The sequence below is a fragment of the Lactuca serriola genome, chromosome 3 (genome assembly GCF_051521515.1).
Source record: "Lactuca serriola cultivar US96UC23 chromosome 3, Lser_US96UC23_V15, whole genome shotgun sequence".
Classification (NCBI taxonomy): Eukaryota; Viridiplantae; Streptophyta; class Magnoliopsida; order Asterales; family Asteraceae; genus Lactuca; species Lactuca serriola.
Window position 1 is genome coordinate 1215448 of NC_136410.1, and position 12022 is coordinate 1227469.

Consider the following 12022-nt stretch of genomic DNA (forward strand, 5'->3'; position numbering starts at 1 on the left):
AAGGGACTAGGGCCATTTTTACACCTCTTTGGGGTGTTTACGGTTTTGGGAGATCCCCAAACTGTAAACACGTATAAATGAGGGATTTTGGTGGTTTTCATGTGCTAAACACATCAAAGAAGGATTCTAAGTTAATACCCAAGGCTTAGGATAAGATAAAGCACACTTTGGCACCCTAAATAGGGTTTACGGTCCAAGGTGTTCTTGGACCGTAAACACCTTTGATCTTTGTGTTCTTGGACTATTTCTAGATGTATAGAAGTGTAACAAAGCTTGTAAGACTCTAGGATAGAAGCATTTACAAGTTAGAAGCTCGAAATGTGCTAAGGGCCCAAGAACACTAGTGTGTGTTCTTGGTGTTTTTGGAAATCTAGTCAAAACACATAAATGGATGGATGAAAAGATGTACAATCACTAGATTAAGTGATATACTAACTTGAAAGGAATAGAAACACTTACTAGATTGAAGATATTGAACAAAAACTTGGATGATACTTGAGAGAGTTTTTGGAGTTTACTCTTGAGATTGTAAGAAAGAATGAGGCACTTTGGGGAGTAAACTCATGCTTAAGGCATGAGTTTACGCTTTTTAGGGGAGTTTACGGCCCAAACATAAAAGTTTGGCCGTGAACTTCTAAGTTACGTGGTATTTGCGGTTTTGAAATTTCAAGACTCGAGTCGGCACATCCTTTCACCCGTTCGTTTAAAGATTAATTATTAAAATAATCAAACGAACTTTAAATTTTCTAAAAACAAATAAGAGTGAACTTGACTTATAATTTGAAATGATTGACTCTAGGGTTTTACCGAATGAAGATTTCGGGTTGTCACATATTAAAATTGAAATGTTTTTTTATCTTTTAAATTTAAACAAATAATTTAAATAAATAAACAAAAGAAACTAATAAACTTTAATTTAAAGTTTTAAAAATTAAAAGGTAAGTTCATTAATGAAATTGATATCCATTTATGTACTCCCTCTATCCCAAAATTATTGTCCACATTTGACTTTTAAAGTTTTTACATGTCAACTTTGATCATCAATAACTTTATTTGTGTTATATATTTTTTGATGAAACTTATAACAATGATAACACATTTAAAAAATAATCTATTTATATATCTTGCATAAAAAATTATATAACAAAAAGTAAATTATTTAAGGTCAAAGTTGAACAAAAGATACTCAAAAACTCAAACGTGGACAATAATTTTGGGACGGATGGAATATTATACTAGGTGTAAATCCCGTGTATTACACGGGTTGATTAAAAAAAATTAAATATTAAAATGTAAACATTAAGTATTTTTTTAATAAAATTTTAAAATAAGAAAAGAAAAAACATATCAATTACAATTACTATCATATTTATTATATTTAATACTTTGCATATATAAGTATTATGTGATTTTTAAATTTTAAAAATTAGAAAAACCTAAAACTGACATGTGAATATTATTTAATTTCAAAAATATCATAAAATGACAAATGTCAAAATTTATGATAGATTGACATGTGTCAAAATGAATCTTCATTTATTATAGTTGATGTGTCAAAATGAATTTTTATTTATTATAATTGATTTATTGCAATTATTATATTAAAATATATTATATAAAATTTAATAAAATAAAAAAACCTATAAAATTACATGAAAAAATTTTAATTCAAAATTATCACTAATTAATGGTAAATAAAAACGTGTGAAAAAAAGGTTTTTTTATTTATTTATGATTTTTAACTAGCATTGAAATGCGGTCAATGTTTTTTTTTTTTTTTTTTTTTTTTTCTGTTTTTTCCTTTTGAGCAGAACCTTTGAAAGTCAAACATCGAGGTACACGCTATTAATGCATCGTCCTTCGATGGAGATACAAGTAATTACAGCCTCCTCCAACGATTAAAATAGGCGCGCATTGACAGAAAACAAAAATAATACTATCAAAGTTACTTTTACGGTTGGGGTTTTCTTTCAGAGAAGTGGAAATGGAAGATGACACGGGAGAGCGATCAAGCTTCGTCATTGGACTCATAGAGAATCGAGCTAAGGAGGTATCGCTGCTTAGCTCTCATTCCCTATATATGTGTTTTGTGTCTGTGAATCGGTATATATAGATATTTGTATGTATACGTACTTGGTTCTGCATTGGGATTAGGGCATGGTATATGACGAAGTTATCGTTATTCGTTAATTGTCACTCAATTCCTAAAACATATCGCTGGGTGTTAAGAGCAATTATTACTCTTTTCTTGTTCATTCCTATTTTTTTTCATTGTAGGACGAATTCGTGCTTGCTTCTTAGATCAACATTGCAACTGAAAGAAATGATTATTGTTGTTTCAATTGTAAGAGATGAAGATTTTGTTTCCTTTTACTTTTGCATCTGGTGTAGGCCTCATTTAGAGGCAATTGTGGTTTTTGGATTAAGAATTGAAAGGGTGGAGGGAAGGAGATACGATGATCGACTTATTTAAGTTACTTAAAAGACGTTAGAATGTGTGAAGGATAGATTCCAAATCCAATCTCTCTCCGGACTCTGATGATCATAGTTTTCGTTACCTGATTCATATAAACAAACCTGTTACAAACATGGACGTTTGGGGATTTAGATGGATCAAGACATGAAAGACACATATTTTCTGCGTGGCCATGCAGTTTTTGCTCATATACTGTTCAAAATCTTGTATTTTATTACTGATAAAATACACCTTGGAACCATGGTTTTCAGAATTCTGTGATCTGCTATGAGATTCGGATTTAGCTTAGCTGAAATGGGCATCTGATGATGATTGTTTGCCTAACTGGAGATATCCATCTTATCATCAGGTTGGAGTGGCTGCTTTTGACTTGAGGTCGGCTTCACTTCACCTGTCTGAATACATTGAAACTAGCAGCTCCTATCAAAACACGAAGACACTGCTGCATTTCTATGATCCAATGGCAATTATTGTCCCCCCTAACAAGCTAGCAGCACCTGATGGCATGGTTGGGGTATCAGAATTAGTTGATAAATTCTATTCCTCAATTCTAAAGGTAGTATATCTACTATTCTATGTAAAAATGTTGTTTCTGATTTATAGTTAAGACTCTAAGTATGGGCTAGCCTTTGCAGGTCACTATGCATCGTGGTTGCTTTGATGATACAAAGGTATTCAGTTGTTTCTCATTCATTAGTAGTTTGAAATATGCTATAATGGGTATGTTTTTTTGAAGGGAGCTGTGCTGGTAAAAAGTTTAGCTGCTAAAGAACCTTCTGCACTTGGCCTGGATACTTATTACAAGCAATATTATCTCTGCTTGGCTGCTGCTGCAGCAACTATCAAGTGGTACCATTTGTTTAATTTTTAATTTAATTACATTTTAGATGCTAAATGAATGAAGAGATGGGATTCTAATCCTCCAAAATATTTGAGATGCTAAATGAAGCTGTCAGTGTCTACCAAATAAAAATTTGTTAACTGCTTTGTCAAACACAGGATTGAAGCAGAGAAAGGAATCATCATTACAAATCATTCATTGTTAGTAAGTCTCTATTTCTTTTCACATGTACTTTTAACAGAGGAAGCTGTTCTGTTGTGAGCTAGTTCCTATTTACCTTCCAGTATTGCTCTCAACTTATTAATGGTCAAAAATATCTTTCACTCTACTTCCACTGATTCTTCTTTCCTTCCATCTTTTTTCACCTCTCAGGTGACTTTCAACGGATCATTTGACCATATGAATATCGATGCAACGAGGTAGGGTTTTTTTAACCTTTTACGGTATGTTATAAATCATCCTGATGGGATATTATGATTATGGAAGTAGAATCAGGTTATTATTTATTATAACTAAGTATCTGCTTGATAGTGTACATAACCTGGAGATTATAGAGCCACTGCATTCTACACTTTTGGGCACAAGCAACAAAAAGAGAAGTTTATTCCAGACTCTCAAGTCGACAAGAACTGCTGGAGGGTATGCCATTGCCATTGATTTACTGGAAGATAATTGTGTTTATTTTGTTGTTGTTGTTGTTGTTGCAGGACTAGACTTCTTCGTGCCAATCTGTTGCAACCTTTGAAAGATATAGAAACCATCAAAGCTCGACTTGATTGCCTGGTCAGTGAGTGATTCTTTTTGACAATAAATGTATGCAATATCTATTAACTAAATAAATGATGCAGGATGAATTAATGAGTAATGAACAGCTGTTTTTTGGGCTGTCACAGGCTCTTCAAAAGTTTCCAAAAGAAACTGGTTAGTCTGTGGTGATTGATTAATGATTATTAGTTACCATGACATGATGTATGTACTTATGTTTTGATTCAGACAGGGTCCTCTGTAACTTCTGCTTCAAGAGGAAGAAAGTTACTAATGAGGTCTTGGGGGGCATTGACAATGCTAGAAAGAGCCAGGTTGTAATAGGAAACATTATTATTCTGAAAACGGCTCTGGATGCCTTGCCATTTCTCTCCAAGGTACATATAATATAATATATAACTTGTATGCTCAAACTCCAAAACATTTGAGGAATTTAAAGTTGTAACTGGTGTTAGGTACTGAAAGATGCAAACAGCTTTCTTCTTGCAAATATATACAAATCTGTTTGTGCAAACGAGAAATATGCTTGTATGAGGAAAAGGTAACATCATACTTTTTTTATTTTTTTACATCATAAATCATAAATCATAAATTGATTGATAAGTAGTAGTAAAATATGTCAGGATCGGGGAGGTGATTGATGAGGATGTAGTTGATGCAAGAGTTCCTTTTGTTGCGCGGACACAGCAGTGTTTTGCTGTGAAGGCCGGGATCGATGGATTTCTTGATATTGCACGAAGATCCTTCTGTGACACCAGCCAAGGTAGTTTATACATCTCTAATCACTATTTCATTCATTCATTCATTCATGTGTAATAATAATCATAGTCTTTACAGCTATACACAACCTTGCAAATAAGTATCGTGAAGATTATAAGCTTCCGAATTTGAAAATCCCATTCAACAATAGGCATGGCTTTTACTTCAATATTCCTCTCAAGGACATACAGACACAGGGAAAGCTTCCCACCAAGTTCATTCAGGTACCAAGTAAATTGTGCATACCATTTGTTCTCCTCTGATTTTGAAACAATTTTTTTAGGTTGCCAAGCATGGGAACAGTATACATTGCTCAACTCTGGATCTTGCTTCTGTGAGTATATTTTTTGTGATTAGTAGTTATTTGGTCAATAAAGAGTCTTTGCTGCTAATTTGTCATTAATGAAATGGGTGGGGTTGGTTAGTTAAATGCAAGAAACAAGTCTGCAGCGAAAGAATGTTATCTGCGTACACAAGTTTGCTTGGAAGGTGAGTGGAGTGTATTGTGTATAGATTGAGATTTTTGGTTTGATGTGGAATACTTACTTGATTAGCATAACTGCATAAGCCTTAGCAGCACTAATGGATACAATTCGGGAGGATGTGTCGGTGCTGACCTTGCTTGCTGAGATCCTATGCCTATTGGATATGATTGTTAATTCATTTGCTCACATGATTTCAACCAAGCCTGTAGATCGATACACCAGGCCTCATTTCACTGGTAATTATTTGTGTATATTTTTTTGTTATTGGAACGGAAGAATGACCGTTTTTTTTTTTTTACTGATAGAAAATGGACCGCTGGCAATTGATGCTGGAAGACACCCTATACTAGAAAGCGTGCACACTGATTTTGTTGTACGTACAAGTTCTATGTTGGTTGCTGCTTTATTTCTGACTCTCACTCTCACTCTCTCTCTTTCATTTTCAATTTTCAATTTTCAATTTGCATTGCAGCCCAACAACATCTTTCTTTCAGAGGCTTCAAACATGGTGATTGTCATGGGGCCCAACATGTAATGATTTATTTGTCCTCAACTATAACTGTCATCACTCATAATAATATTAATAGTAGAAGTTTGTTGTTTTGGGTCAGGAGTGGAAAAAGTACATACCTTCAGCAAATATGTCTGATTGTGATCCTTGCTCAAATTGGTTGTTACATTCCTGCCCGGTTTGCAACCCTAAGAGTGGTGGATCGTGTTTTTACAAGGATGGGCACACTCCATAATCTTGAATCAAATTCCAGTACGGTACGCCTTTCTTTTCTTTTCCTACTCATCACTTCACTTGACACAACTAAACTAACAAATCAAACAACCTACCTCTCAAATCCTAACATCTTCTAATCACACACACCTTTACTCATATAAATCTCTTTAGAAGCTGAGTTGTGTAGATGATTGAACAAGCTGTGATTTTGCAGTTCATGACAGAGATGAAAGAGACAGCTTTTATTTTGCAGAATATCTCTGAAAGGTAACATATCTATATTACACAATTTACAATCAGGGCTTCTTAATTTACTCAACAGATACATACATATGTATATGTTCGACAGGAGTCTTGTTGTGATGGATGAGCTTGGGAGGGCTACATCTTCCTCTGATGGTTTTGCAATTGCATGGAGCTGCTGTGAACAACTCTTATCACTCAAACCGTAATTTTAATTTTAATTTTATTTTTATATCCCATATGCTATTCTCATTATATGGTTTTTCCTAGTAGAATCTTCATCACTTGCTTGTTAATTGGGGGATGGGGTTTCAGTTACACAATATTTGCCACACATATGGAAAAGCTATCACAAGTAGCCAGCATATATCCAAATGTCAAGATTCTTCACTTCAATGTTGAAGTAAAAAACAATCGCTTGGATTTCAAGGTAAACTTAATGTATGTATGTATTACCAACAGCAGCAGCAGCAGATTAATATGTTGTTGATAATGATATGAATTCCACTACAGTTTGAGCTGAAAGATGGGCGGCGCCATGTACCACATTATGGGCTTCTATTAGCAGGAGTAGCAGGGCTACCAACTTCAGTTATCGAGACTGCCAAAAATATCACTTCAAGGATTACAAAAAAGGTAATCAATTCCTTCCTTGGTTTCTTGTCTTGTGGTTTTCAACAAATGAAAGAGGAGGATTATAATTAAGGTTAGTTTTGGCAGGTTAGAATGAAAAAAAAAAAAAATTGGATTAGAAATGGTTATGATGAGATGTGTAATTTTGCTTGCTAACTTTTGGCTGGTTGGTTGGTTAGGAAGGGAAGCGAAAGGAGTTGAACTATGAGGCATATGAAGGTATTCAGATGGCATATACAGTGGCTCAGCGTCTGATATGCTTGAAATATTCCACCCAAGATGAGGATTCCATCCGACAAGCACTTGAACATCTTAAAACCACCAATTTACAGAATTTTAGATAGACAGATAGATATCTCATATCTTGTTGGATATATGTATCAACACCATCTCTATCCCTTTGATTTCTTATACATATTACATAACATAACATAAACAATCTTACAAATACGGTAGCATGCATGTATGTACTTTTCAGCTGTAAAAGCTCATAACCCATTCGCTTTCTTTCTCCTTCATCCAATCAATCTAAATCTTTTCTAGCATCAAGTCATATTCTAATTCACGGAATCAACATCAAAGCATGTATGTATGAAACCATTATTTATGGCGCTATAATAACATCTTTCAGATCAGCAAGAAACCAAATTTAACTTCAATTCTCTTTTCAACTATCATTAACATTGAAACTCGCTCACACAGTGTATTTGTTTTGTTGCAAATATCATAATTCAGAAGTCTGTATATAGCAAAAATGAGCCGAGCACAAGATAAGCAAGAAAGGAAAAGACGAGTATCTGCATCAACAACTTTGGATTGTCCCTCAACCTCATGTTTGGAGATGCAACACCCCTGCATCCATTCCATAAACACAAACAATTCTGTAAATAAGAGAAGAAGATATGTAAAAGTTTAAAGGTGACGACTTGACTCTTGAGTGGGTGGGTTGTTAACCTAGCAATGCTTTGAGAAAGGCGAGGGAAGGGCATACTCTGGATAAACACAATTCCTGGTCCTCTCATCATTGCTGTCACCATATTCTGATTCTCCCCCTGCATGCATGCCCAACCATTTTACTTTTTAGAAACTAACAAACTGTTACTCTATTTTTTTTTAAAGAAAAATATATATCACCCCAAACACCACCCTTCTCATTGGACCATTATATTTGATTTGTACATCCACCGTTGTTGACAGGGCAATAATGCTACAAATGTCCACTGAAAGTATCTCACCAACCTCAAGATTTTTCTGCACAACTACAAAACCACAAGGAACATAAACACATTCACAGGCCATATCAAGCAGAATGTAAGGCAACATGAATTAATAGTATCATAATTACCAGATCCACCCCCAACCATGAATGCCAGGCCTTGCCCAGATACTTTTTGTCTCAACAATCTCTGTAAAGTAACAAATTTTAAAATTATATATATATATATATATATATATATATATATATATATATATATATATATATTATATATATATTATGGGACAAAACCTGGAAAAAGAAAATGTCACCTCAACAACATTACGATTAGGTTCCCTCTGATCAAATGTGTTGCTACTGACTTTCACATCACCAATGGAGCAAAGAAATGCATCTGGCTACAGACAGATTCAGAAAATAACAAAAACTGAGACAATGATGATGAATGAATTAATATTTAATTTAACATCATACCTGGCATAATATCTCACCACCGAATCTTGCCAGGTCAATCTACAGCGATAAAAGAAAATATACAATAATACATCAGAATCAAGCATCAAATGTAGTAACTAGCTAACTAACTAACATTGACAGATTGACTAACAGGGAGAATTCTTCCTAGAGAAGGTGCAGCCATGGCAACAAATCCATCGGTTGACCCACTGTTTACAAAGATTGTTTTAGTTGCATTCTTTCCAAAAACCCATTGCCACATTCCTGCTTCATTCTCTGGGGCATAAACATTTTCCATTTGAATGGAGCCAGACATATAGCACATGCAGCCTGTTGTAAATAACTCACTTACCATCAATAAATAAATAAATAAATAAATAATAAGCCTATTTCAGCACAATAAGCAAGCAAATACCTGGTTTTGCACTCACCTTGTCTTCTGGCTTCAACATAATCTGGCAAGAAAAATCAGGATCAGGATGATGAACATAGAAGGAAGCAAAACTAACATTAATGGACAATGATGCTACTGCTACACATACCTGAACTATCTGAGCTTCACCACCCAAAATCTGAAAAGGCGTAACAGCATCGTCTTGACTCTATTATTGTACATTAACCCCAAATCCAATGAGTAACAAAATGTTAAATACTCCTAAATACTACCATTCTAATAAACTGATTAACATATATAGAATCATAGATTTAAGTATAATAAGCTAATTAAAACAGTTACTCTACTTTTACAAATATTACGTTTATGTTATAATAAAATGCTCAATGTTATACTCTACACAACATTTCACCTTGATTAACCTAACCCTCACCTTAACTACCACATCATACACCATTTATCTGATCATCAATCCATACCAAAACGTTAAAACATAAAAACCCACAAAAACCTGTTTCTCAATGTAACCTTCAATCCGCGTCTGGTTAGAATAGTAATGTTGAATCAAATTACGTTCAGATACAATCACATTAACATACACACAAAAAAAACCTACTGAAATTCTGATTTCCATACCTGATAAACGAAGGGTTGGAAAGGCGTTGAAAAGAACGGAGCCGCCATGAACAGACAGGCACCAAAATTCAAACACGGATCAAACACATAAAAGATCAATCGAACGATTGAGTTCAGGTTTAAATTCCTAAATCACGAGTCCTTTCACTTCAAATTACCTGGGTCTAGAAGGGCGATTTAGGCATTATGTTGTTGACGTGGATGGTGACATGTCGGCAGCTGTGTGACGCGGTATGATTATGATTATGATGACATGTCAGATTTTTAATGGAAATGTTTAGCGTGTAGCATGTCATCGGTTGGTCATCGACTAAAATGTATTTATCCATCAGCCCTCCTACATTTCTTTTATTCGATAAAAAAAAAACTTATTATTAAATATTTATACATTTTAGGAAAAAGTTTCAATTTAGGTCCGATTTTTTTTTAACAAAATAACCTAGAAAAATGGATAAATTGAACAAATTAGAGAGTGTCTGAGATTTCTTTTCAAAGTGATTTTTTTGATTATTGGTTTTTCCAAAAAACTAAAAGTTTAAAAAGATGTTTGACAAATCTAAAAGTCTTTTTAAAATGACTTTTTGACAAGAAGAAAAAGAAATGGTTTTAAAAGTCATGAATTTGTGACTTTTGGTAATTTTTGGTTTTTTGGCATTTTCTCCCTCAAAAGTTAATCCAAACACATTTTAAAATCTTCTTTTGGAAAAAACTATAAGTCAAAAAGTTCTTTTGTTGAAAATGATTTTTTAGGCTACAAATCAAATCTCAAACACCCCCTTAGTCTTTTTCATCCGGTCACCCTTATTTACTCGGTTGTATTTGCTGATGTGGCATTAAATGACTTATGTGGATTGAGGTAAAAACAAACACTCTCGTTAAGTGAGAAACCCCCCGACATATCCTCTCTTCCTTCTCTCGTTTCACTCTTAGTAAAATTAGGGTTTTTACCTTCAAGGAAATGGACAGTGTGTATGTAACGCCCGTAGATCCGGGCTAGTCAATTTAGAGGCAATAGGGGCCGAAAACCACTTTTCGACAAAAGATCATTAAGAATAAATAATCTCAACCAAGTTGTAGTATATGTTACAAGGTTTCCGTACATATAAAGAGCGTCGAAATCCGAGTTATAACGAAGAAGTTATGACCCGTCGAAGTTTCGCGACGGAACCGACACGATACCGGAAGGCGTAAATACTAAATTTACGATAGAGCGAGATTTAGCCTTAGCGATCTAAACGAAAGTCGTGGTATATGTTAAACCGAGAGTGTGCATAAAAAGAACATCCAAATCTGATTTCGTATGAGGAAGTTATGATTTTTCTAAGATTTACCATAGCAGATCTGACTTTTAGATCGGTCGATTTTTAGCCAAAATAATCTAAACGATAAATGAAGATATCGTTAATAGGAGTTAAACAATAAAAATACAGTCGAAAACGGAGCTCGTATGCGAAAGATATGGACGAAGCGTAGTCCCTACTCTTCAAGCGCTGCGAAATCGATACAGTTTTGTAAATCTAAGATAGAGTGAGAATTAGCCGACGGGATCTAAATGAAAGTTGTAGTACTCGTAAATACCAATGCGTGGATATAAAGAACATCGATAATAGAGCTCGTATGCGAAAGATATGGATGAAACGTAGTCCCTACTCTTCGAGCACAATAAATTCGATATAGTTTTGCAAATCGGAGATAGAATGAGAATTAGCCGACGAGGTCTAAATGAAAGTTGTAGTACTCATAAATACCAACACGTGGATATAAAGAACGCAAAAAACGGAGCTCGTACGCGGAAGATACGGACGAAGCTTAGGAGCTACTCTACGATAAAATCCCTATAAATAAAGGATGAATCCTTCATAATTTCTTCACACCATAACCTTTCTTTCTCTCTCTAAATTCTCTCTAGCCTCCTTAAACCCCTCCCAAGTCTAGGGAACCTCCCTAGCATGAGAATAAGCCCCGGAGTGCCCGACGGCTCCGAGAAGAAAAGCTTTCGGCTCGGAAACGCTGCTCCTGCGAAACCCGTTTTTTTTAATAAAAACCCGCTGTAAGTGAGCTACGCCTATGCTATTTTTAATATAGCTTCTAATTAATTATAGTAACATTATTTGGACCTTAAAATAATTATTTGGCTATTATTATGAGTTATATAAGAGTGTTGTTTAACGCTTATATAATAGTAATAATAGCTAGACTATTAAATTAGTCTCGGTGAATATTGAACTAAACCCTAGTGGTAATGATACTAGGTTTTGTCGAGGGAAATTGTTTTAAGAAGTAACGAAGTGCTGTCCGAGTGCCGAGTCACCACCTTACCAGGTGAGTGCATAGTTACTTTCATCTTACACATAGATATGAAGTATTTTATATAAATTACGTGCTATGTGT

General features: G+C 34.5%; 2 protein-coding genes across 16 annotated transcripts; one reads left to right on the forward strand and one right to left on the reverse strand.

Moving 5' to 3' along the window:
• Positions 1 to 1906: 1906 nt before the first annotated feature.
• On the forward strand, positions 1907 to 7478 carry MSH4 (MUTS-like protein 4). 7 transcript variants are annotated; one of them, XM_079028983.1, is made up of 24 exons: positions 1907 to 2050; positions 2826 to 3032; positions 3103 to 3147; positions 3213 to 3325; positions 3476 to 3521; positions 3690 to 3736; positions 3849 to 3956; positions 4025 to 4100; positions 4166 to 4238; positions 4311 to 4459; positions 4538 to 4623; positions 4706 to 4845; positions 4920 to 5065; positions 5125 to 5175; positions 5267 to 5330; positions 5410 to 5562; positions 5632 to 5699; positions 5799 to 5857; positions 5938 to 6094; positions 6268 to 6320; positions 6403 to 6501; positions 6570 to 6726; positions 6810 to 6932; positions 7109 to 7478. In XM_079028983.1, exons 1-24 carry the CDS (start codon positions 1985 to 1987, stop codon positions 7271 to 7273), a joined length of 2451 nt encoding a protein of 816 aa, XP_078885109.1. In that variant the 5' UTR covers positions 1907 to 1984; the 3' UTR covers positions 7274 to 7478. The 7 variants fall into 7 exon arrangements, with proteins under 7 accessions (XP_078885109.1, XP_078885110.1, XP_078885113.1 ...); XM_079028984.1 differs by having other exon boundaries at positions 5416 to 5562; XM_079028987.1 differs by having other exon boundaries at positions 1908 to 2050; positions 6612 to 6726.
• Positions 7479 to 7577: 99 nt separating this feature from the next.
• Positions 7578 to 9886, reverse strand: LOC145091307 (uncharacterized). Of its 9 annotated transcripts, none has more exons than XM_079029000.1 (10): positions 9790 to 9886; positions 9144 to 9203; positions 9033 to 9056; positions 8735 to 8931; positions 8620 to 8658; positions 8457 to 8543; positions 8275 to 8335; positions 8064 to 8188; positions 7884 to 7981; positions 7578 to 7781 (listed from the first exon to the last, which is right to left on the reverse strand). In XM_079029000.1, exons 4-10 carry the CDS (start codon positions 8924 to 8926, stop codon positions 7661 to 7663), a joined length of 723 nt encoding a protein of 240 aa, XP_078885126.1. In that variant the 5' UTR covers positions 8927 to 8931; positions 9033 to 9056; positions 9144 to 9203; positions 9790 to 9886; the 3' UTR covers positions 7578 to 7660. The 9 variants fall into 9 exon arrangements, with proteins under 9 accessions (XP_078885126.1, XP_078885121.1, XP_078885119.1 ...); XM_079028995.1 differs by having other exon boundaries at positions 9017 to 9056; positions 9790 to 9884; XM_079028993.1 differs by lacking the exon at positions 9790 to 9886 and adding an exon at positions 9632 to 9783 and having other exon boundaries at positions 8753 to 8931; positions 9017 to 9056.
• Between the last annotated feature and the right edge of the window lie 2136 nt (positions 9887 to 12022).